Here is a 27,588-nt window from a genome sequence, read left to right on the forward strand (position 1 = left end):
CAAAATTCAATTAAGTAATAAAATCGTGACCTTTCCACATTTCGCCATAACTACTGTGTCTGTGTTTTTATTTTAGATAAGAATTAGATAAGAGAAACGGGGATTGTGGGGTTATGGTTTTTTGGGTGTTATACATGTATTGGGCAAAGGAATGCAGCCTCCTCACCTTAAACTAGTGCACGGAGCATATGTGAGGGGAACGTCATAAGGGAGGGGCTGCTGGGAGAGAACAAAGGGTGATCTAGGTGTGCCAGGTGGGGGGTAGAGGCATGAGATAAGGAGAGCAGACATTGGTCAGGAGTAGGGACAGGGGTGGAACTGGAGGTAAAGGTGTTATAAGGAAGGGGAGTGCAGGAGGGAGTCACTAACCTTTTTCTTTGTTTCCCACCCTCCCACCCTAGACGCAGCAGAGCACGATGCAATAACCGGAGAGGTCACGTTAGAAGGCAGTACTTGCACGGCTAAGGGCAGGACGTTGACTAATTGGTTGAGTCGCAGTAAGACCGCCCGTGCTCCTCAATAAGGGGAAGAACACAGCGCAACCGAAGGGCAGCAGGTGATCTGGCGGTCTATGCTGACTGGAGGATAGAAAACGGCAGCTGTTTTTGACATAGTATTGAGCATACAATCGCAGCAAGCGGTGAAGTTTGTGCACGACACGTGGGCGGGGCAGAAGGGGAGGTGGGAGGATCCCGCGGCATACCCAGCCCTGTGGGGTGATTCGGTGGTCTATCGCCCTGTGGGGTGATCCGGTGGTCTATCTAGGGGGAGGGCTATGCCGTGGGTTCTCCCTTCTCCAAGCTGCCCTGCCAGGGGGGGGGTAGTGGTTACACCCCCCTAGGCGTGGTTCCCAAAATTCTGGTTTAATGCAAGGGCATTATTTGGAAATGACTTTTGGAAATGTTCTTTTTTTAAAAGAAGTCTATAATTTTAACAGGCTACATTGTGTACACACGATACTTTACAGGTCGCCCTCTTATCCACAGCAGTAATATGAATGAATTCTTGTCTATGGCATTTCAGTCTAACGCCCTACATCTAAAGCTGCATTGTCTCAGTTCAGCAGAGCGAGGAGGCCCATGAATGGTTAGTTTAGTAGGTCATAAAACAACCTAGTCCTCTTCCCCCCCAAGGAGGACTGATACCAACTTGGGCCCCAAGGACGAAAATAGTTAAGGGACTCTAATCCTGCCCTCTATGCCTGACCCACATCCTATGCCCCTCCCTCAACCCACCGCTTGCCTGGCTAGCCCCAATTTCCATTGGAAGGGCCCCCAACATCATGGGACAGGAACCCCATACTCCAGGGCCCCCACAGCCACATACCCTCCCTCCAAGGCCAGATTCCACAATACAGGGCCCCCAGAGCAATAGACCTACCCTTGCAAAGGGCACCTACTCCAGGGATAGGGCATCTGCCCTTTGCTAGCTCCTGATCAGCTGCTACCCACCAGGTCACAACCACTAGCTCAGCTATCGCATCTAATTTGCCTGCCTACTGTCACCACTACACTAGCTCATTTAACAAACTCCATACATACTCGACCCTCGGTCCAGGTCCTATTACCCTACTGCTCAGTCCACCCCTGCTTCCCAGAAGTCTTGAAAATCTCAGTGTTGTACAGTAGCATCACCTGGGTTTACCTGGCATAAATATGTAGTTTATTCAATAAATCAAATAACATTGCATAAGTATTGTGCTAAGAGTTTCCCGTAAGAAATAACCTTTGTACCCATAGGCTGGACTAACTACTATATATTCAAATATATAAAAAATCATTTATTGAGCATGTTTGTGAAACATGTGTGACAGGGAGTATTTCTGGCTAATGATTGTACCAGGACAAACTACACTGCTGACTGCATGCAAAGTCAAGGTTCCTGAAGTGGGCAGCCATCCAAGTGAAGATGTTACACACATACACCTGGCTGATAACACAGCTCTGATCAGTTCTCTGGGTCTTACTAAGTCCATGTGGGATTTATCTGCTCACACTTAATACTTTGTGTCAGACCTAAGCTGCAGATTGTGCTTTCTCTCTCATTCATCCACACTGTAACCCACTTGCATGGCAGGGTACCTAGACTATTTAACACAGCATTGACACGTTATATTTCTTTGTAACATTTTATTGGAACCAAATGCCTCTTAGCCGGTCCCTCTCTGTTACATCTCTGAATGGCCTTCCTCAGTGGGAAGATGAAGACTTGCCGGTGGAAGATCTGTTACTATTTGAGGTAGCCTGGGAAGTTACTAATAAAGGTTTGTAACACATTTATTTGTAAACATTTTCTGATCTTCTAGTTATGTTTGTAACACATTTATTTGTAACCTTTTTCTGATCTTTTAGTTATGTTTGTAACACATTTATTTGTAAACAATTTCTGATCTTTTAGTTATGTTTGTAACACATTTATTTGTAAACATTTTCTGATCTTTTAGTTATGTTTGTAACACATTCATTTGTAAACATCTGAACTTTGTGTTATGTTTGTAACACATTTATTTGTAAACTTTATCTGAGATTCTATTTATGTTTGTAACACATTTATTTGTAAACTTTATCTGATCTTCCAGTTATGTTTGTAACACATTTATTTGTAAACTTTATCTGAGCTTCTAGTTACGTTTGTAACACATTTATTTGTAAACTTTATCTGATCTTCCAGTTATGTTTGTAACACATTTATTTGTAAACATTTTCTGATATTCTAGTTATGTTTGTAACACATTTATTTGTAAATATCTGATCTTCTAGCTAAGTTTGTGACACATATATTTGTAAACATCTTATCTTCTAGTTATTTCATGTTTGAATGTTTGTAAATATTTAATAATTATGGTTTGTTTGTAAATATGTACATTATTAGGGAATAATGGACACTATCATTTTATCAGTTATAAATTAGTAACAGACAACTGGGCTTTAAATTTATTAAATATAGAATGTATAAAAGAGGGTTCTAAGTTTCCTAAATGAAGGGCCACATCAAAATGTAAACTCAAAGAACTAGAGAAAAATGTATACATTATATTAACTGAAATAAATAATATATAAAGATATCTATAAACAAATGTGTCACAAAGCTTACACTCAAAACCAGAACAGACACTTTATATCCACAGCTAGAGGACAGAATGAACCAGCTTAAAAGGTGCCACCCATGTTCTTGAAGATGGTCTGAGATAAAGACTAGTGTGAGATGCGGAAGCTAATGCCATGAGCCTTTAGTTTGACAGACGCAGCTAGTAATCACATGCAAGGCTCAGGCAGCAGTGGTTAAAGATTGATAGGTGTCTATTTACTGAAATCCTAGTAAAAGAATTTAGTTTGTTATGTTCTGTGCTTCAAAGCAAAGTGCAGTGTAGGGAGGTCACAGAGGGGCCCCGATAGCTCAGGGCTTGGGCAAATTGGCTCAAAAGTTAATTTTGTTTCGGTAGCAAGTAAAGCCAATTACAGGGCATTTAACCCCTGGGCTCCTAAAGATGGCTGCAAATACCTCAGTACAATTTCTTTCTGCTGTCTCTTGCAGACAAGGGGTCAATGTGTGCAATGTAGAGTCAGTGATCAGCACAGACAGCAAGAGGGCAGCACAGCACTAGTTATATTATCTGCACCCTGGTCTGTGCTTACAGAGGAGGCTCCAAAACTCAATGGAATAAAACTATATTCAGATAAAGGAGCAGTTTTGTTGAAATAATGTATTAGTAAACTGATAGTTTTGTGTATGTATATGACTATGTTTGTATGTGTGTGTATGTATATGTGTTTTTATGTGTGTATGTATATGTGTATATGTGTATGTGTGTGTGTATGTATATGACTATGTTTGTATGTGTGTGTGTATGTATATGTGTATGTGTGTGTGTATATGTGTATGTGTGTGTATATATGTGTAAGTGTGTGAGTGCATATGTGTATGTGTATATATGTGTGTGTATGTATATGACTATGTTTGTATGTGTGTGTATGTATATGTGTGTGTATGTGTGTATGTATATGTGTATATGTGTGTGTATGTATATGACTATGTTTGTATGTGTGTGTATGTATATGTGTGTGTGTTTATGTATATGACCATGTTTGTATGTGTGTGTGTATGTATATGTGTATGTGTGTGTGTATATGTGTATGGGTGTGTATATATGTGTAAGTGTGTGAGTGTATATGTGTATGTGTGTGTGTATATATGTGTGTGTGTGTATATGTATGTATATGTATGTATATGTGTGTATGTATATGTGTGTATGTGTGTCTATGTATTTGAATGTGTGTATGTAGATGTGTATGTGTGTGTGTATGTATATGACTATGTTTGTATGTGTGTGTGTATGTATATGTGTGTGTGTATATGTGTATGTGTGTATATATGTGTAAGTGTGTGAGTGTATATGTGTATGTGTGTGTGTGTATATATGTGTGTGTATGTATGTATATGTGTGTGTGTGTATGTATGTATGTATATATATGTGTGTATGTGTGTGTATGTATATGAATGTGTGTATGTGTGTGTATGTGTGTGTGTGTGGGTATGTATGTATATGTGTGTGATTCTGTATGTGTCTATGGTGTATGTATGTGTGTGTGTGTGTATGGTGTATGTATGTGCGTGTGTTTATGTATATGTGTGTGTGTATATGTATATACGTGTGTGTGATTATGTGTATGAGCATATGTGAATGTGTGTGTGTATGTATTTATATGTGTATATGCATGCGTGTGTGTCTGTATGTATGCATGTGTGTGAGTATATGTGTATGTTTGTGTGCATTTTTGTGTTTTTGTATGTTTGTGTGTGTGTGTGTCTGTATGTGTGTTTATGTGTGTGAATGTGTGTTTGTGTGTATGGTGTATGTATATGTGTGTGCATGCATGTGTGTGAGTATATTTGTGTGTGGCATTAGTAATAATGTGGCTAAAATTTGCTCACTGGTGTTATAAAAACAAAATCCATTTTGGTCCTTTATCCAAGAAATAAGGCAAATCCTGCAGCTAAAATATTACAAATTGCCAGAGTGAAAAGTACCGAGATAAGTGGTAGGTGACTAATATGTTCCAAATGTAAACAGGGATTAGCATGAGACGGAATAGAGGAAGTGACAGTTCAGCTGTAGTGATGTCGCGAACCTAAAATTTTCGGTTCGCGAACCGCGGACTCGAACTTCCGGTATTGTTCGCGAACGCGCAAACCGCGCGAACCGCCATTGAATTCAATAGGCAGGCGAACTTTAAAACCTACAAGGACTCTTTCTGGCCACAATAGTGATGGAAAAGTTGTTTCAAGGGTCCTAACACCTGGACTGTTGCATGCTGGAGGGGGATCCCTGGCAAAACTCCCATGGAAAATTACATAGTTGATGCAGAGTCTGCTTTTAAGCCATAATGGGTCTAAATCAACTAACATTCCCAAAGTGGCTGTCTCAAAACATCCCGGACAGAAGATAGATTGATAGTGATAGATAGGATAGATATACATAGATTGATAGTTAGATAGAATCGATAGAAGAGAAATAGATATATTTGTTAGATATATAATTACCCTAATAAATTCTAATAATCAAACATGTGTTCTTGGACCCAACTAGCTTGTGTCAATTAGTACTTTTCTTAGCACTTTAATCCCTGTTCCCCCCCCCCCCCTATCGTGGGAGTTCTATATGGCCTGCCAGATTACCCTGAAAAATTATAATAATAAGACATGTGGTCTGCTACCTATTTTAACGAGGTTGTGTTTTAAGTACTACCATTCTTAGCACTTTAATCTCTGTAACTCCCCCTATTTGGTGAGGTCTATACGGCCTGGATGATTACCCATACAAAATATAATAATAAGACATCTGCTCTTGGTCTGCGACCCATGGTAACTATGTTTTGTTAATTAGTAATGTCCTTCGCATTTTAATAGCTGTTACTCATACTCACCCTATCGGTGGAGGTCTATATGGCCTGCATGATTACCCTTACAAAATATAACAACCAAACATATGTTCTGGGACCCATGGTAAGTAGGTTGTGTTATGTAGTACTGTTCTTTGCATTTTCATACCTGTTACAACACTAAATGGTGGCAGGTCTATCTGTCCTTCATGATTAGCTGCACCCAAACCCAAAAAAAAGCCGAGTGGTCTTAGACTAACACCCATGGCTAACTCTGTTGTTTCAATTAGTACTATTCTTAGCACTTTCATCCCTGTTACGGGCGGTCTACATGGCCATCATGATTAGCCGAACAAAATACTACAATCCAACCTTTGCTCAGTCTTCATAGGCCCTTCATTGTCTGTATTTTGATAGTACAGTTCTTATTATTTTTATAGCTGATACAACACCGAATGTTGTCAGCTCTATATGGCCTGCATGATTAGCTGCACCCAATACAAAAATAAATCCAAGCGGTCTTGGATTAACACCCATGGCTAACTCTGTTGTTTCAAGTAGTACTATTCTTAGCACTTTCATCTCATCATCCCTGTTACTTCCAGGACTCTCGGTGGTGGTGGTCTACATGGCCATCATGATTAGCCTAACCAAATACTACAGTCCAACCTTGGTCCAGTCTTCCTAAGGCCCTTCATTGGCTGTATTTTGGTAGTACTGTTCTTATTAGTTTAATAGCTGATACGACACCGAATGTTGTCAGCTCTATATGGCTTCATGAATAGCCGCACCCAAAGCCAAAAAAAAGCCAAGCAGTTTTGCACTAACACCCATGGCTAACTCTGTTGTTTCAAGTTCTACTATTCTTAGCTCTTTCATCTCATCATCCCTGTTACTTCCAGGACTCTCGGTGGTGGTGGTCTACATGGCCATCATGATTAGCCTAACCAAATACTACAATCCAACCTTGGCCCAGTCTTCCTAAGGCCCTTCATTGGCTGTATTTTGGTAGTACTGTTCTTATTAGTTTAATAGCTGATACGACACCAAATGTTGTCAGCTCTATATGGCCTGCATGAATAGCCGCACCCAAAGCCAAAAAAAAGCCAAGCGGTTTTGCACTAACACCCATGGCTAACTCTGTTGTTTCAAGTTCTACTATTCTTAGCTCTTTCATCTCATCATCCCTGTTACTTCCAGGACTCTCGGTGGTGGTGGTCTACATGGCCATCATGATTAGCCTAACCAAATACTACAATCCAACCTTGGCTCAGTCTTCCTAAGGCCCTTCATTGGCTGTATTTTGGTAGTACTGTTCTTATTACTATGGTGGTCTACATGGCCATCATGATTAGCCTAACCAAATACTACAATCCAACCTTGGCTCAGTCTTCCTAAGGCCCTTCATTGGCTGTATTTTGGTAGTACTGTTCTTATTAGTTTAATAGCTGATACGACACCGAATGTTGTCAGCTCTATATGGCCTGCATGAATAGCCGCACCCAAAGCCAAAAAAAAGCCAAGCGGTTTTGCACTAACACCCATGGCTAACTCTGTTGTTTCAAGTTCTACTATTCTTAGCTCTTTCATCTCATCATCCCTGTTACTTCCAGGACTCTCGGTGGTGGTGGTCTACATGGCCATCATGATTAGCCTAACCAAATACTACAATCCAACCTTGGCCCAGTCTTCCTAAGGCCCTTCATTGGCTGTATTTTGGTAGTACTGTTTTTATTAGTTTAATAGCTGATACGACACCGAATGTTGTCAGCTCTATATGGCCTGCATGAATAGCCGCACCCAAAGCCAAAAAAAAGCCAAGCGGTTTTGCACTAACACCCATGGCTAACTCTGTTGTTTCAAGTTCTACTATTCTTAGCTCTTTCATCTCATCATCCCTGTTACTTCCAGGACTCTCGGTGGTGGTGGTCTACATGGCCATCATGATTAGCCTAACCAAATACTACAATCCAACCTTGGCCCAGTCTTCCTAAGGCCCTTCATTGGCTGTATTTTGGTAGTACTGTTCTTATTAGTTTAATAGCTGATACGACACCGAATGTTGTCAGCTCTATATGGCCTGCATGAATAGCCGCACCCAAAGCCAAAAAAAAGCCAAGCGGTTTTTTCACTAACACCCATGGCTAACTCTGTTGTTTCAAGTTCTACTATTCTTAGCTCTTTCATCTCATCATCCCTGTTACTTCCAGGACTCTCGGTGGTGGTGGTCTACATGGCCATCATGATTAGCCTAACCAAATACTACAATCCAACCTTGGCTCAGTCTTCCTAAGGCCCTTCATTGGCTGTATTTTGGTAGTACTGTCATCCTTTTGAATAAAAGATTACAGTAAAGGCATTGATTTTAGAAACCCACAGATCATTATTTGCAACCGTGAATTTAGAAAAAAAAATTGATTACACAGCCGTGACACTTATTTATGCTCAGGCCTTTTTAATACGAGGGTCCCGGAGCCTCAACCGAAACAACAGCATGAAAGAGGAGATATGTCATCCTTTTGAATAAAAGATTACAGGAAAGGCATTGATTTTAGAAAGCCACAGATCATTATTTGCAACCGTGAATTTAGAAAAAAAAATCGATTACACATCCGTCACGCTTATTTATGCTCAGGCCTTTTTAATACGAGGGTCCTGGAGCCTCAACCGAAACAACAGCATGAAAGAGGAGATATGTCATCCTTTTGAATAAAAGATTACAGGAAAGGCATTGATTTTAGAAACCCACAGATCATTATTTGCAACCGTGAATGTAGAAAAAAAAATTGATTACACAGCCGTGACACTTATTTATGCTCAGGCCTTTTTAATACGAGGGTCCCGGAGCCTCAACCGAAACAACAGCATGAAAGAGGAGATATGTCATCCTTTTAAATAAAAGATTACAGGAAAGGCATTGATTTTAGAAAGCCACAGATCATTATTTGCAACTGTGAAATTTGAAAAAAAAATTGATTACACAGCCGTGACACTTATTTATGCTCAGGCCTTTTTAATACGAGGGTCCCGGAGCCTCAACCGAAACAACAGCATGAAAGAGGAGATATGTCATCCTTTTGAATAAAAGATTACAGGAAAGGCATTGATTTTAGAAAGCCACAGATCATTATTTGCAACCGTGAATTTAGAAAAAAAAATTGATTACACAGCCGTGACACTTATTTATGCTCAGGCCTTTTTAATACGAGGGTCCTGGAGCCTCAACCGAAACAACAGCATGAAAGAGGAGATATGTCATACTTTTGAATAAAAGATTACAGGAAAGGCATTGATTTTAGAAAGCCACAGATCATTATTTGCAACCGTGAAATTTGAAAAAAAAATTGATTACACAGCCGTGACACTTATTTATGCTCAGGCCTTTTTAATACGAGGGTCCCGGAGCCTCAACCGAAACAACAGCATGAAAGAGGAGATATGTCATCCTTTTGAATAAAAGATTACAGGAAAGGCATTGATTTTAGAAAGCCACAGATCATTATTTGCAACCGTGAATTTAGAAAAAAAAATTGATTACACAGCCGTGACACTTATTTATGCTCAGGCCTTTTTAATACGAGGGTCCCGGAGCCTCAACCGAAACAACAGCATGAAAGAGGAGATATGTCATACTTTTGAATAAAAGATTACAGGAAAGGCATTGATTTTAGAAAGCCACAGATCATTATTTGCAACCGTGAATTTAGAAAAAAAAATTGATTACACACCCGTCACACTTATTTATGCTCAGGCCTTTTTAATACGAGGTTCCTGGAGCCTCAACCGAAACAACAGCATGAAAGAGGAGATATGTCATCCTTTTGAATAAAAGATTACAGGAAAGGCATTAATTTTAGAAACCCACAGATCATTATTTGCAACCGTGAATTTAGAAAAAAAAATTGATTACACAGCCGTGACACCTATTTATGCTCAGGCCTTTTTAATACGAGGGTCCTGGAGCCTCAACCGAAACAACAGCATGAAAGAGGAGATATGTCATCCTTTTGAATAAAAGATTACAGGAAAGGCATTGATTTTAGAAACCCACAGATCATTATTTGCAACCGTGAATTTAGAAAAAAAAATTGATTACACAGCCGTGACACTTATTTATGCTCAGGCCTTTTTAATACGAGGGTCCCGAAGCCTCAACCGAAACAACAGCATGAAAGAGGAGATATGTCATACTTTTGAATAAAAGATTACAGGAAAGGCATTGATTTTAGAAAGCCACAGATCATTATTTGCATCCGTGAATTTAGAAAAAAAAATTGATTACACAGCCGTGACACTTATTTATGCTCACGCTTTTTTTATATGAGGGTCCTGGAGCCTCAACCGAAACAACAGCATGAAAGAGGAGATATGTCATCCTTTTGAATAAAAGATTACAGGAAAGGCATTGATTTTAGAAACCCACAGATCATTATTTGCAACCGTGAATTTAGAAAAAAAAATTGATTACACAGCCGTGACACTTATTTATGCTCAGGCCTTTTTAATACGAGGGTCCCGGAGCCTCAACCGAAACAACAGCATGAAAGAGGAGATATGTCATCCTTTTGAATAAAAGATTACAGGAAAGGCATTGATTTTAGAAATCCACAGATCATTATTTGCAACCGTGAAATTAGACAAAAACATTGATTAGACAGCCGTGACACTTATTTATGCTCAGGCCTTTTTTAATACGAGGGTCCCGGAGCCTCAACCGAAACAACAGCATGAAAGAGGAGATATGTCATCCTTTTGAATAAAAGATTACAGGAAAGGCATTGATTTTAGAAACCCACAGATCATTATTTGCAACCGTGAAATTAGAAAAAAAAATTGATTACACACCCGTGACACTTATTTATGCTCAGGCCTTTTTAATACGATGGTCCCGGAGCCTCAACCGAAACAACAGCATGAAAGAGGAGATATGTCATACTTTTGAATAAAAGATTACAGGAAAGGCATTGATTTTAGAAACCCACAGATCATTTATATGACCCGTGTAATAGAAAAAAACATTCATTAAACACCGGTTACACTTATTTATCCTCAGGCCTTGTTAATACGAGGGTCCCGGAGCCGCAACTGAAACAACAGCATGAAAGAGGACATATGTCAATCTTTTTGAATTATAGATTACAGGAAAGGCATTGATTTTAGAAACACTGAGATAATTACTTGCAACCGGGAAATAAAAAAAAAAATTGAACAGACACCCAGTACACTTTATTATCCATAGGCCTTTTCAGCAGAGGCTCCAGGACCCTCAACAAAAACAAGAGCAGGGAGCTGGGCATAGGAGTACAATGGAGTGTGACAATAATAATCTGAAGGTGAAGATTGCATAGTTGTGGCATTTTAATTTTGTTATCGTGGGAACTTAGTACTTGCAATGACCTTGCTCTGGTGAATCCATATCGCAAATGTGTTATTTAAGGCACTGTTTGTCTATTTTTTTGAATATCAGCATTTGTTAAATGAAGCTCAACTTAGGCTGGTGAGAAACGACCTTTCTTCTGGCTGTTTGCAAATGTTGTGGCTCTGGACAAACATGTGAATAAGGGGCCATCAGCCATATTCTGCACGCAACCCCTTTGATGATTGACGATAAACATGTGTCACCTGCAAGCAGAGCTCGTTACTTCTGTCTAAATCATCTTCCTGGTATGGACAGGCCACTGTTTCCCACAGCAAGTACGAATTTTGAAATACAAGATTGTCTTGAGTATGGTAGGAAACCAAAGTTTATTTAATTCAGTACTATCTATCACCACAAAAAATGAACTTCTTGAAGCAACAAAAATGCCAGCAATTTCATGTGCTTATGGATGACAAGGACGTCATGTCCTTTGGTGCACAGAGATGGAGACGATTTTTGCCCTCCCTGTACACTACCCAGATGTCTCAAACATCACCAGAAACACAATACAGCCACTCTTGTGAAGTTCCTGGTGTTCCGGTAGCCATCTCTTTGCGCTCCTAAAGGAATACTTTATCAGTGTTTTTGTATACATCCGACAACAGCTTCGGAGACTGTGGTGACGCACATGTTATTTACTGTTGTTCCAGCTGTGGCAATATCAATTGGCATGAAAAAGTTAAGATTTGTGGGTTGTGGAGCCTATAGCTGTTAAGGTAGGACGTGTGTTTGAGGAGCTCCAGGTCTTACAAGTTACTTTGGAGTTAGTTTTCAACCTTAATTTAATTTTCTTTTTGGGATTCATAGTCACACTTTCTGGGGCTATCCAAGAGGAGCCTGGTAAAAGCAGTAGTAGTCACCCCTTATATCAACGGGTATGGAGACCTGTTTTTTGCGTTTCCAATATTGCGCCGTACCCCAAACTAATCCTGAATGAAAAAAAAAAAAAATAACAATTTGGACTAGTGACGCACATTTTATGCACGCTGTGGCAATTGCAATTTGCAATAAAAATAATCTTCTAACAACAACCACTACCTACGACCACACCTGACTCCTGAAGTCATGCCTCAGTTATTATGTCAAGTTAAATTATTATTTTTTTTCTTTATTATGCGCAGCAGAGGCTCCAGGACCCTCGACAAAACCAGCAGCAGGAAAGAGGACATATGGCATCCTTTGGAAAAAATGATTATAGGAAAGGCATTGATTTCAGAAACACAGAGATCATTAGTTGCAAACGGTAAATCGAAAAAAACATTGATTAGACACCCAGTACACTTATTTTTCATTAGGGCTTTTTAATAAGAGGCTCCCGGAGCCTCAACCGAAACAACAGCATCAAAAAGTACATATGGCATCCTTGTGAATAATAGATTACTGGAAAGGCATTGATTTTAGAAACCCGTGGATAATTTTTTGCAAACTTGGAATCTAAAAAAAAATAGATTATACACCCAGTACACTTCTTTATCCTTAGGCCTTTTTAGCAGAGGCTCCAGGACCCTCCACAAAACCAGCAGCAGGAAAGAGGACATATGGCATCCTTTTGAAAAAAATGATTATAGATAGGAAAGGCATTGATTTTAGAAACACAGAGATCATTAGTTGCAACCGTGAAATCTAAAAAAACATAGATTATACACCCAGTACACTTATTTATCCTTAGGCCTTTTTAGAAGAGTGTCCCGGAGCCTCAACAGAAAGAACAGCATGAAAGAGGACATATGGCATCCTTTTGAAAAATAGATTACAGGAAAGGCATTGATTTTTGAAAGACAGAAAAAATAAGATACACATGTGAAATCTAAAAAAACATTGAATAGACACCCAGTACACTTCTTTATCCTTCGGCCTTTTTAGCAGAGGCTCCAGGACACTCAACAAAACCAGCAGTAGGAAAGAGGACATATGGCATCCTTTGTGAAAAAAAAGATTATAGGAAAGGCATTGATTTTAGAAACCCGGGGATAATTTGTTGCAACCGTGAATTTGAATAAAAAAAATGGTTGGATGGACACCCAGTACAATTCTTTCTCCCTAGGCCTTTTTATAAGAGGGTCCAGGACCCTCAAACAAAACACCAGCAGGAAAGGGGACATATGGCATACTTTTTAACAATACAGTAAGAGTACAGGAAAGGCATTGATTTTAGAAACCCATAGATAATTTTTTGCAAATGTAAATTTGAATCAAAAAAATGATTCGATGGACACCCAGTACACCACTTTCTCCTTAGGCCTTTTTATAAGAGGGTCCTGGACCCTCAAAAAAAACACCAGCAGGAAAGAGGAAATATGGCATACTTTTGAAAATTAGATTACAGGAAAGGCATTGATTGTAGAAACACAGAGATCAGTTATATGACCCGGGAAATAGAAAAAAAACATTGATTGGACACCCAGTACACTTCTTTATCCTTAGGCCTTTTTAAAAGAGTGTCCCAGAGCCTCAACAGAAAGAACAGCATGAAAGAGGACATATGGCATCCTTTTGAAAAATAGATTACAGGAAAGGCATTGATTTTTGAAAGACAGAAAAAATAAGATACACATGTGAAATCTACAAAAAACATTGAATAGACACCCAGTACACTTCTTTATCCTTCGGCCTTTTTAGCAGAGGCTCCAGGACACTCAACAAAACCAGCAGTAGGAAAGAGGACATATGGCATCCTTTGTGAAAAAAAGATTATAGGAAAGGCATTGATTTTAGAAACCCGGGGATAATTTGTTGCAACCGTGAATTTGAATTAAAAAAAATGATTGGATGGACAGTCACCAGGTACAATTCTTTATCCATAATGCCTTTTTATAAGAGGGTCCAGGACCCTCAAACAAAAAACCAGCAGGAAAGAGGACATATGGCATACTTTTGAACAATAGAGTACAGGAAAGGCATAGATTTTAGAAACCCATAGAATTTTTTTTTAAAATGTAAATTTGAATAAAAAAAATGATTCGATGGACAGCCAGTACACCTCTTTCTCCTTAGGCCTTTTTATAAGAGGGTCCTGGACCCTCAAAAAAAAAACCAGCAGGAAAGAGGACGTATGGCATCCTTCTGAACAATAGAGTACAGGTACAGCATTGATTTTACAAACACAGAGATCATTTTGGTCAATTGTTCAATAGAAAAATAACAATGAGTGGCCAACCAGTACACCTCTTTCTCCTTAGGCCTTTTTATAAGATGGTCCTGGACACTCAAAAAAAACACCAGCAGGAAAGAGGACGTATGGCATCCTTTTGAACAATAAAGTACAGGTACGGCATTGATTTTACAAAACCAGAGATAATTTTGGTCAAATGAGAAATAGAAAATAAAAATGAGTGGACACCCAGTACACCTCTTTCACCTTAGGCCTTTTTATAAGAGTGTCCAGGACCCTCAAACAAAATACAAGCAGGAAAGAGAACATATGGCATACTTTGGAACAATAGAGTACTGGTACGGCATTGATTTGTGAAAACGACAGATAATTGTTTGTAAAAGTGAAATAGCACCAAAAACCATGCTTGGACTCCCACTCCAGGTCGTTCACCTTCAGCTTTTTTATAAGAGAGTCCAGCACCCTCAACAGAAACAACTGCAGGAAACACCACCACATATGCCATCCTTTTGCACAAGCGAGTACAGGTATGGCATCCATTTTAGAAACCCAAAGATAATTGAGAGGAACCAGGAACATTTTTATAAAAACTGGATGGGGCAACCATTGCTACAGGTCGTTCTCCTTCAGCCTTTTTATATCATGGGCCACGACCCGCAACAGGCACAACAGCATGAAACAAAACATATGCCACCCTTTTGCACAATAGAGTACAGGTATGTCATAGATGGAACACGGAGATAATTTAGATCAACCAAGAGACGGATAAAGATGCTTGGTCGGTCCTACTCTTTCAAATTTGTTGCATTTTGCGTTCAATTGAATGGTCCACCGGATATGAGTGGTGTGTAAAGTTGTACAATTAGTAACAGTTTAATCACTAGTGTTATGTGCCTTATTTTTTTTATTTGAGTTTTGTACCCACAGAGATGCAGCAGAGGCCAGAAAAATTAGAAATGTACAAATGACTGAAACATTGGGGTATTGTTGGAGCAACTGCTGTAGCAGCGGCCAGAAAAATCGATGTTTGTAAAACATTTATAAAGTGCCCGAAAAGCTTGTGGCTTGAACACTAGTTGTTGGCGGATAAGTCAAGCAAGTCCTCCATCTTTATAACCAAGAAAAAAAGGCCAGCCTGTGTAACAGTTGTAGCCCAAGGCAGCTCATATCATCATCAGTAGTTTTTTATTCAAATGTATCACCCAATGTCAGTCCCTTCGGGATCCAGCCCTCATTCATTTTTATAAAAGTGAGATAGTCAAAGCTTTTTTGACCTAGGCGACTTCTCTTCTCAGTGACAAAACCTCCTGCTGCACTAAAAGTCCTTTCGGACAGGACACTTGAAGCGGGGCAGGCCAGAAGTTCCATTGCAAATTAGGATAGCTCAGGCCACAAGTCCAGCCTGCACACCCAGTAGTCAAGGGGTCCATCGCTCCTGAGAGTGTCGAGATCTGCAGTTAAAGCTAGGTAGTCTGCTACCTGTCGGTTGAGTCTTTCTCTAAGGCTGGATCCCGAAAGGCTCTGATGGTGCATGGGAGTTAAAAAGGTACGCATGTCCTCCATCAACAAGACGTCAGGAAAGCGCCCGGTCCTTGCCACCGTGGTTGTGGGAGGAGGAGGATTAATTTCATCTCTTCCCCTGTTACATTCCCGTGGTGCTGTGACATCACCCTTATACGCTGTATAAAGCATAGTTTTTAATTTATTATGAAAATGCTCCATCCTTTCCGACTTGTGGGAATTTGGTAACATTTCAGGCACTTTATGCTTATACCGGGGGTCGAGGAGCGTGGACACCCAGTACAGGTCGTTCTCCTTCAGCTTTTTTATATGAGGGTCCCTCAACAGGCACGACAGCATGAAAGAACCCATTTGAACAAGGTTGGATGCTGAGCTAATCATGTCGCGTTCCTCCTCCTCACTGATCTCACTGATGGTATCTTCTTCCCCCCAGCCACGTACAACACCACGGGTACCTGAGAGGTGACAACAACTAGCACCCTGGGATGACTGTTGTGCTTGGTCTTCCTCCTCCTCATCCTCCCCAAAGCCACATTCCTCCTCTGACTCCTCTTCCTCACAATCCTCTTCCTGCGTTGCCGCAGGTCCAGCAAGCAATGCTGATTCGGCTGTTTGTGGGGGTGATGGACACCACAACTCTTCCTCTTCACGCTCATCTACTGCCTGATCCAGCACTCTTCGCAGGGCACGCTCCAGGAAGAAAACAAATGGTATGATGTCGCTGATGGTGCCTTCGGTGCGACTGACAAGGTTTGTCACCTCCTCAAAAGGACGCATGAGCCTACAGGCATTGCGCATGAGCGTCCAGTAATTTGGCAAAAATATCCCCAGCTCCCCAGAGGCTGTCCTAGCACCCCGGTCATACAAATACTCATTAACAGCTTTTTCTTGTTGGAGCAGGCGGTCAAACATTAGGAGTGTTTAATTCCACCGTGTCGGGCAGTCGCAAATCAAGCGCCTCACTGGCAGGTTGTTTCGACGCTGGATATCAGACAAGTGCGCCATGGCCGTGTAGGAACGCCTGAAATGGCCACACACCTTCCTGGCCTGCTTCAGGACGTCCTGTAAGCCTGGGTACTTATGGACAAATCGTTGTACAATCAGATTACACACATGTGCCATGCACGGCACATGTGTCAACTTGCCCAATTTCAATGCCGCCACCAAATTACTTCCATTGTCAGAAACAACCTTGCCAATCTCCAGTTGGTGCGGAGTAAGCCACTGATCCACCTGTGCGTTCAGGGCGGTCAGGAGTGCTGGTGTGGTGTGACTCTCCGCTTTCAGGCAAGTCAACCCCAAGACGGCGTGACACTGCCGTACCCGGGATGTAACATAGAAACATAGAAACATAGAAACATAGAAACATAGAAACATAGAAACATAGAAACATAGAAACATAGATATTGACGGCAGATAAGAGCCATAGGCCCAGCAAGTCTGCCCCACCTTACCTAACAGTATAAACTTATCTAGTTCGTAGGATAGCCCTATGCTTGTCCCATGCATTTTTAAAGTCCCCCACAGTGTTTGTTGCTACTACCTCTTGAGGAAGTTTATTCCATAAATCAATCACTCTTTCTGTAAAGAAGTGCTTCCTCAAATTACTCCTGAATCTACTACCCTTTAGCTTGAGCTCATGACCCCTTGTTCTTGAATTTTCCATTTTATGTAAAATACCCACAGCCTCAGTTTTACTAAACCCTTTAATGTACTTGAAAGTTGCTATCATATCACCTCTTTCCCTTCTCTCCTCTAAGCTATACATATTTAGGTCATTGAGCCTATCCTGGTAAGTTTTATTTTTTAGACCATGTACCATTTTGGTAGCCCTCCTTTGCACAGATTCAAGTTTGTTAATATCCTTCTGAAGATATGGCCTCCAGAACTGCACACAATACTCAAGATGAGGCCTAACTAATGATCTATAAAGTGGCATAAGAACCTTACTATTTCTGCTGCAAATACCTCTACCAATACATCCAAGCATTCTGCTAGCCTTACTCGCTGCCTTACTACATTGTTTACTAAGTTTTAAATCATCTGAAATAATAATTCCCAAGTCCTGTTCCTCGTCTGTAACAGTCAGTAAAGTGTCATTGAGTCTGTAATTAACATTTGGATTTTTCTTCCCTAAATGCATTATTTTACACTTTGCTGTGTTAAACTTTAGATCCCAGTCGTTTGTCCAATCCTCCAATTGTTGTAGCATAGTACCTGGGGAGCTGGGGGGGTGCCATAGATGTGGAGCAAGACGCAGAAGTTGAAGAGGACTCAGCCGAGGAAGAGGTTATGGAAGAGGATGGAGTAGGAGGAGTAGAGGAGGTAGCAGCAGGCCTGCCTGCAAGTCGTGGCGGTGTCACCAACTCTTCTGCAGAGCCACGCATTCCATGCTTGTCAGAAGTCAGCAGGTTTACCCAATGCGCAGTGTAGGTGATATACCTGCCCTGACCATGCTTTGCAGACCAGCTATCCGTGGTCATATGGACCCTTGCCCCAACGCTGTGTGCCAGACATGCCATAACTTCCTTTCTCACAACAGAGTACAGGTTTGGGATTGCCTTTTGTGAAAATAAATTTCTACCAGGTACCTTCCACTGCGGTGTCCCAATAGATACAAATTTTTTGAAAGCATCAGACTCCACCAGCTTGTATGGTAAAAGCTGGCGGGCTAAGAGTTCAGACAAGCCAGCTGTCAGACGCCGGGCAAGGGGGTGACTTTGAGAAATTGGCTTCTTACGCTCAAACATGTCCTTGACAGACACCTGACTGTGGGCAGATGACCAGGAACTGCTACGTAAGAGAGACTGAGTGGAGGATGGTTGAGAGGGGGCAAGGAGGACAGCACTGGTTGACGTGGCTGAAGATGCTGGAGCAGGAGGAGGAGGGCGGCTTTCACTTTGTGTGCTGCTTCTACTCATGTGTTCTTCCCATCGGCCTTTGTGATGGGAGACCATGTGCCTTCACAAAGCAGTTGTACCTAGGTGGCTGTTGGACTTCCCACGACTCAGTTTCTTTTGGCACAGGTTGCAAATGGCATCGCTGTTGTCAGAGGCAGACACACAAAAAAAATGCCACACTGCTGAGCTCTGCGATGACGGCATTCTGGTGGTGGCAACAGCATGCGTTGATGGGCGTCGGCGGGCTGTCTGGCTGAACCCTGGTGACGATGCATGCTGTCTGACTGTGCCACTAGCTCCTTGAGACGACCTCCCCGTGCTTCCAAATCGTTTCCTCCTCCTCCTCTCTGTCTCCCCATCTGAACTTTCCCCCTCTTCTTCTTCTCTTCTAGCAGGCACCCACGTGACATCCACCGACACATCATCATCAACCGCTTCACTTGTATCTGAAACATCAAGAAAGGAAGCAGCAGCGGGTACAACATCACCATCATCATCACACCGTACCTCCATGTCGGTAATGCTGCCTGACTGAGACTGATCACTATTATCTACATCCTCTGTCAATGATGGTTGCGCATCACTCATTTCTTCAAAATGATGTGTCAATAACTCCTGTGACAGATCAAGTGAAGCGGCTGTGGTGCTAGTGTTGGTGGTGGCGACAGGCGGCGGAGTGTCACTGGTCACTTGAGACCTGCCCAAAGCACAGCTGGACTTAGATGGTGCGTCAAGGTTAGGAGGACTAGCAGCAGAAGCTGAAGAAGATTGGGTTTCCTGTGTTAGCCATTCAACTAGGTCCTCCTCAGAAGTTTTTGCATCCCCCCTGGCACCCGGCGTCTGAACAATGTGCATATTTGTAGGGTCTAAAGGAATCACAGCACCACGACCACGACCACGGAACCTGCGGGGTGGCCTGCCTCTGCCTGTCATTTTTTTTTTAAATGGACACTAACAATACTATTACACCAATTGAGTGGTGGCACTGTGAAAGTGGGCACAGTATACGCTGTGAGACTGACAACAACAAAAAAGACAGATGTTTTAAAAATCACAAATTGTTAATTTTTTGAAATATTACTAGTACTGTGGCAACAAATATGATTGTTTGGCACTATTTGGCAAATGAGCCTGTCTGGCACACACGCTGGGAGAAAGGAAACTGCAATTCAATGGCACTAGGAGACTGAAGAATCACAGTCAAAACAGTTATGATTAACAAAAATTCCAATCCTGTTACAATAAATATGAGTGGTGGCACTAATTGGCTAGTTGGGACTGGCACACAGGCAGGCAGGCAGGCAGGAGGAAAATGCAATTCAAGGGCACTAGTAGACTGCAGATTGACAGTCAAAACAGTGTTGATTGACAAATTTTGCAATACTGTTAAAAGAAATATGATTGCTAGCACTAATTGGATAGTTGGGCCTGGCACACAGGCTGGCAGGCAGTAGAAAAGTGCAATTCAATGGCACAAGCAAAATGAGGATTAAGATCAACAATAAAGATTTTTTTTATTTAAATTAGTAACTATACTGTGACAACAATTAGGATTGGTGTAAATAGTTGGCAAGACGGCCTGGCACAAAAGGATGGCAGGCAGAAGGGAGATGCAATTCAAGGACACTAGGAGACTGATTAATGACAGTCAAAACAGTGATGATTGACAATTTTTGCAATACTGTTAAAAGAAATATGATTGCTGACAACAATTGGCTAGGTGGGCCTGGCTCACAGCAGGCTGCAAGGCAGGAGGAAAGTGCTATTCAATGGCACCAGCAAACTGAGGTTTCAAATCACAGCAACTATTACCAAAAATTTTAATTTTTAATTATTAGAATACTGTCACAACAAATATGATTGGTGTAAATATTTTTTAAGTAGGCCTGGCACACAGGCTTGGAAGGCTGTAGAAAAGTGCAATTCAAAGGCACGAGCAAACTGAGGGTTAAGATCGTCAACAATAAAGATTTTTTTAATTATAATTAGTAACTATACTGTGACAAAAAATTAGGATTGGTGTAAATAGTTGGCAAGACGGCCTGGCACAAAAGGATGGCAGGCAGGAGGGAGATGCAATTCAAGGACACTAGGAGACTGATTACTGACAGTCTAAACAGTGATGATTGACAATTTTTGCAATACTGTTAACAGAAATATGATTGCTGACAACAATTGGCTAGGTGGGGGCCTGGCTCACAGCAGGCTGCAAGGCAGCAGGAAAGTGCGTTTCAATGGCACCAGCAAACTGACGATTCAAATCACAGCAACTATTACCAAAAATTTTAATTTTTAATTATTAGAATACTGTCACAACAAATATGATTGGTGTAAATATTTTTTAAGTAGGCCTGGCACACAGGCTTGGAAGGCTGTAGAAAACTGCAATTCAAAGGCACAAGCAATCTGAGGGTTAAGATCATCAACAATAAAGATTTTTTTAATTTTAATTAGTAACTATACTGTGACAAAAAATTAAGATTGGTGTAAATAGTTGGCAAGACGGCCTGGCACAAAAGGATGGCAGGCAGGAGGGAGATGCAATTCAAGGACACTAGGAGACTGATTACTGACAGTCTAAACAGTGATAATTGACAATTTTTGCAATACTGTTAACAGAAATATGATTGCTGACAACAATTGGCTAGGTGGGGGCCTGGCTCACAGCAGGCTGCAAGGCAGCAGGAAAGTGCGTTTCCATGGCACCAGCAAACTGACGATTCAAATCACAGCAACTATTACCAAAAATTTTAATTTTTAATTATTAGAATACTGTCACAACAAATATGATTGGTGTAAATATTTTTTAAGGAGGCCTGGCACACAGGCTTGGAAGGCTGTAGACAACTGAATTCAAAGGCACGAGCAAACTGAGGGTTAAGATCATCAACAATAAAGATTTTTTTAATTATAATTAGTAACTATACTGTGACAAAAAATTAGGATTGGTGTAAATAGTTGGCAAGACGGCCTGGCACAAAAGGATGGCAGGCAGGAGGTAGATGCAATTCAAGGACACTAGGAGACTGATTACTGACAGTCTAAACAGTGATGATTGACAATTTTTGCAATACTGTTAACAGAAATATGATTGCTGACAACAATTGGCTAGGTGGGGGCCTGGCTCAAAGCAGGCTGCAAGGCAGCAGGAAAGTGCGTTTCAATGGCACCAGCAAACTGACGATGTAAATCACAGCAACTATTACCAAAAATTTTAATTTTTAATTATTAGAATACTGTCACAACAAATATGATTGGTGTAAATATTTTTTAAGGAGGCCTGGCACACAGGCTTGGAAGGCTGTAGACAACTGAATTCAAAGGCACGAGCAAACTGAGAGTTAAGATCATCAACAATAAAGATTTTTTTAATTATAATTAGTAACTATACTGTGACAAAAAATTAGGATTGGTGTAAATAGTTGGCAAGACGGCCTGGCACAAAAGGATGGCAGGCAGGAGGGAGATGCAATTCAAGGACACTAGGAGACTGATTACTGACAGTCTAAACAGTGATGATTGACAATTTTTGCAATACTGTTAACAGAAATATGATTGCTGACAACAATTGGCTAGGTGGGGGCCTGGCTCACAGCAGGCTGCAAGGCAGCAGGAAAGTGCGTTTCAATGGCACCAGCAAACTGACGATTCAAATCACAGCAACTATTACCAAAAATTTTAATTTTTAATTATTAGAATACTGTCACAACAAATATGATTGGTGTAAATATTTTTTAAGTAGGCCTGGCACACAGGCTTGGAAGGCTGTAGAAAACTGCAATTCAAAGGCACGAGCAAACTGATGGTTAAGATCATCAACAATAAAGATTTTTTTAATTTTAATTAGTAACTATACTGTGACAAAAAATTAAGATTGGTGTAAATAGTTGGCAAGACGGCCTGGCACAAAAGGATGGCAGGCAGGAGGGAGATGCAATTCAAGGACACTAGGAGACTGATTACTGACAGTCTAAACAGTGATGATTGACAATTTTTGCAATACTGTTAACAGAAATATGATTGCTGACAACAATTGGCTAGGTGGGGGCCTGGCTCACAGCAGGCTGCAAGGCAGCAGGAAAGTGCGTTTCAATGGCACCAGCAAACTGACGATTCAAATCACAGCAACTATTACCAAAAATTTTAACTTTTAATTATTAGAATACTGTCACAACAAATATGATTGGTGTAAATATTTTTTAAGGAGGCCTGGCACACAGGCTTGGAAGGCTGTAGACAACTGAATTCAAAGGCACGAGCAAACTGAGGGTTAAGATCATCAACAATAAAGATTTTTTTAATTATAATTAGTAACTATACTGTGACAAAAAATTAGGATTGGTGTAAATAGTTGGCAAGACGGCCTGGCACAAAAGGATGGCAGGCAGGAGGGAGATGCAATTCAAGGACACTAGGAGACTGATTACTGACAGTCTAAACAGTGATGATTGACAATTTTTGCAATACTGTTAACAGAAATATGATTGCTGACAACAATTGGCTAGGTGGGGGCCTGGCTCACAGCAGGCTGCAAGGCAGCAGGAAAGTGCGTTTCAATGGCACCAGCAAACTGACGATTCAAATCACAGCAACTATTACCAAAAATTTTAATTTTTAATTATTAGAATACTGTCACAACAAATATGATTGGTGTAAATATTTTTTAAGTAGGCCTGGCACACAGGCTTGGAAGGCTGCAGACAACTGAATTCAAAGGCACGAGCAAACTGAGGGTTAAGATCATCAACAATAAAGATTTTTTTAATTATAATTAGTAACTATACTGTGACAAAAAATTAGGATTGGTGTAAATAGTTGTCAAGACGGCCTGGCACAAAAGGATGGCAGGCAGGAGGGAGATGCAATTCAAGAACACTAGGAGACTGATTACTGACAGTCTAAACAGTGATGATTGACAATTTTTGCAATACTGTTAACAGAAATATGATTGCTGACAACAATTGGCTAGGTAGGGGCCTGGCTCACAGCAGGCTGCAAGGCAGGAGGAATGTGCGTTTCAATGGCACCAGCAAACTGACGATTCAAATCACAGCAACTATTACCAAAATTTTTAATTTTTAATTATTAGAATACTGTCACAACAAATATGATTGGTGTAAATATTTTTTAAGTAGGCCTGGCACACAGGCTTGGAAGGCTGTAGAAAAGTGCAATTCAAAGGCACGAGCAAACTGAGGGTTAAGATCAACACTAAAAAAATTTTTTTATTTAAATTAATAACTATACTGTCTGACTGTGACAACAATTATGATTGGTGTAAATAGTTGGCTAGACGGCCTGGCACAAAAGGCTGGCAGTGGCAGGCAGGAGGTAAATGAAATTCAATGGCCCTAGGAGACTGAATATTTGCAGTCCAAAAAATTATGATTTTTTTTATTTGTATTACTGTTACAAGAATTGTGATTGGTGCCACTAATTGGCTACTTGGGCCTGGCAGACAGGCTGGCAGATATGAGTCGTGGATGGTAGGTAGGGCAGTAATTTAACACAGTATGCTGTGTAAGTGACAAAAACACAGGACTGATAGAAAATTAAGTTACATTACACTAGCAAAATATTTTAAAATTTTAGATTTTAATATTAAAATTATGTTAAGAAGTGCAATGCACATATGACTCTATGAGTGGTCGCACTGGCTGGCTGCTACGTAGGGCAGCAATTATAACAACAGTATGCTGTGTAAGTCAGATAGACAGTTAGACACAGGCCTGATAGAAAATACAATTAGATTACACTAGCATAATGATTTAAAGACTTTTTTTTGGAAATTTTAAGAAAAAGGTTAAGCACATACATATGAGTCGTGGCTGATAGCCTTGGAAGGGCAGCTATTAAAAACAGTAGGCTATGTATGTCGGATACACACACGCCTGATAGAAAATACTATTAGATTACACTAGAAAAATGATTGAAATTATTTTTTTGGGGGGGGAATTAAAAAAAGGTTAAACACATATGAGTCGTGGCTCATAGACTAGGGAGGGCAGCAAGTAAACACAGTAGGCTCTGTATGTCAGCAAAACACACAGGCCGGATAGAAAATTAGATTTGATTACACTAGCAAACAAATTTAAACTTTTTTTTTTTTTATATTAAAATTAAGGTGAAAGAAAAATAGATATGAGTGCTGGGTGGCTGCCTGGCACAGACCAATTAACCAAAAGACTGAAAAAAAAGAGGTATATTAATGCTGAGTGAGCCTGACAGACACAGGCATGATAGTAAATGTAATTAGATTACACTAGAAAAATATTTTTTTGTGTTTTTTTTTTAAATTAAAAATAATGTTATAAACGGATATTAACACTGCTGGCTGCTGGCTGGCACAGAGCAATGAACCAGAGTATATGCTGTGTGACACTGGCCTGATAGAAAATGAAAAAAAATTACACTAGAAAAATAATTATATTTTTGGGTTAGTTAAATTTAAACTAATGTTGTTAGGGAGATATCAGTGGTGGCAGTAGTCACAGCATATGCTGTGAGCCTTAAACACACAGCTGAAAGCCAGGCAAATGCTAATAAAAAAAAAACAAACAAAAGAAAAAAAACGGCACGAAATATAGCCCTAAAAAGGGCTTTTTGGGGTGCTGTGCTTGCAGCAGAGATGAGTGGAGTCCTTCTGGACTGTAAATACACTAGCCTAGCTATGTTTTTACTATTAATGTCAGGAGCGAAAACACAACACGTCCTCTCATTAAAAAAGCAAGGTCGTTATGAGTCTAAAATGGCGGATTCCGAGTAGCTGGGAGTGTCTGTGAGGGAGTGTCTGATGTTGATTGGCTCTAATGTGTCAGGCGGCTGTGACATAAAGGGTCAAAGTTTCCACAATGATGACACATAGGGGCGGATCGAACATCGCCATGTGTTCGCCCACAAACGCGAACGCGAACAAGCTATGTTCGCTGTGAACCGTTCGCGGGTGAACAGTTCGGGACATCACTATTCAGCTGCACTCAGAGCCTTGAGAACCAGGGAGTAGATGAATTAATGACATTTAGGCTTTGATCACAAGTTGGATACAAAAGTATAAGCACTATTAAGTGAAAACACCGGGCAAGTTAAATCAGTAGCGCTCCTATTCTTGTGCTTATATTACAAGTTAAATCAGTAGCGCTCCTATTCTTGTGCTTATATTACAAGTTAAATCAGTAGCGCTCCTATTCTTGTGCTTATATTACAAGTTAAATCAATAGCGCTCCTATTCTTGTGCTTATATTACAAGTTAAATCAGTAGCACTCCTATTCTTGTGCTTATATTACAAGTTAAATCAGTAGCGCGCCTATTCTTCTGCTTATATTACAAGTTAAATCAGTAGCGCTCCTATTCTTGTGCTTATATTACAAGTTAAATCAATAGCGCTCCTATTCTTGTGCTTATATTACAAGTTAAATCAGTAGCTCTCCTATTCTTGTGCTTATATTACAAGTTAAATCAGTAGCACTCCTATTCTTGTGCTTATATTACAAGTTAAATCAGTAGCACTCCTATTCTTGTGCTTATATTACAAGTTAAATCAGTAGCACTCCTATTCTTGTGCTTATATTACAAGTTAAATCAATAGCGCTCCTATTCTTGTGCTTATATTACAAGTTAAATCAATAGCGCTCCTATTCTTGTGCTTATATTACAAGTTAAATCAGTAGCTCTCCTATTCTTGTGCTTATATTACAAGTTAAATCAGTAGCACTCCTATTCTTGTGCTTATATTACAAGTTAAATCAGTAGCACTCCTATTCTTGTGCTTATATTACAAGTTAAATCAGTAGCGCTCCTATTCTTGTGCTTATATTACAAGTTAAATCAGTAGCACTCCTATGCTTGTGCTTATATAACAAGTCATGTCAGTAGCACTCCTATTCTTGTGCTTATATTACAAGTAAATCAATAGCGCTCCTATTCTTGTGCTTATATTACAAGTTAAATCAGTAGCACTCCTATTCTTGTGCTTATAATACTAGTTATATCAGTAGCACTCCTATTCTTGTGCTTATATTACAAGTTAAATCAGTAGCACTCCTATTCTTGTGCTTATATTACAAGTTAAATCAGTAGCGCTCCTATTCTTGTGCTTATATTACAAGTTAAATCAGTAGCACTCCTATGCTTGTGCTTATATAACAAGTCATGTCAGTAGCACTCCTATTCTTGTGCTTATATTACAAGTAAATCAATAGCGCTCCTATTCTTGTGCTTATATTACAAGTTAAATCAGTAGCTCTCCTATTCTTGTGCTTATATTACAAGTTAAATCAGTAGCACTCCTATTCTTGTGCTTATATTACAAGTTAAATCAGTAGCACTCCTATTCTTGTGCTTATATTACAAGTTAAATCAATAGCGCTCCTATTCTTGTGCTTATATTACAAGTTAAATCAATAGCGCTCCTATTCTTGTGCTTATATTACAAGTTAAATCAGTAGCTCTCCTATTCTTGTGCTTATATTACAAGTTAAATCAGTAGCACTCCTATTCTTGTGCTTATATTACAAGTTAAATCAGTAGCACTCCTATTCTTGTGCTTATATTACAAGTTAAATCAGTAGCGCTCCTATTCTTGTGCTTATATTACAAGTTAAATCAGTAGCACTCCTATGCTTGTGCTTATATAACAAGTCATGTCAGTAGCACTCCTATTCTTGTGCTTATATTACAAGTAAATCAATAGCGCTCCTATTCTTGTGCTTATATTACAAGTTAAATCAGTAGCACTCCTATTCTTGTGCTTATAATAC

General features: G+C 40.1%; 1 protein-coding gene across 1 annotated transcript in view; it reads left to right on the plus strand.

The window, feature by feature from the left end:
* Positions 1-1,748: 1,748 nt before the first annotated feature.
* The window catches only part of LOC128664925 (glycogen [starch] synthase, liver), a gene marked incomplete at its 3' end in the record, with an annotated part of 204,886 nt that continues 179,046 nt past the window's right edge, over positions 1,749-27,588 (plus strand). Inside the window, 2 exon segments of the mRNA XM_053719718.1 lie at positions 1,749-2,267; positions 2,352-2,355. Of these exon segments, the coding sequence (XP_053575693.1) occupies positions 2,143-2,267; positions 2,352-2,355 (129 nt within the window).

The sequence above is a fragment of the Bombina bombina genome, chromosome 6 (assembly GCF_027579735.1).
Source record: "Bombina bombina isolate aBomBom1 chromosome 6, aBomBom1.pri, whole genome shotgun sequence".
NCBI classification, from domain to species: Eukaryota; Metazoa; Chordata; class Amphibia; order Anura; family Bombinatoridae; genus Bombina; species Bombina bombina.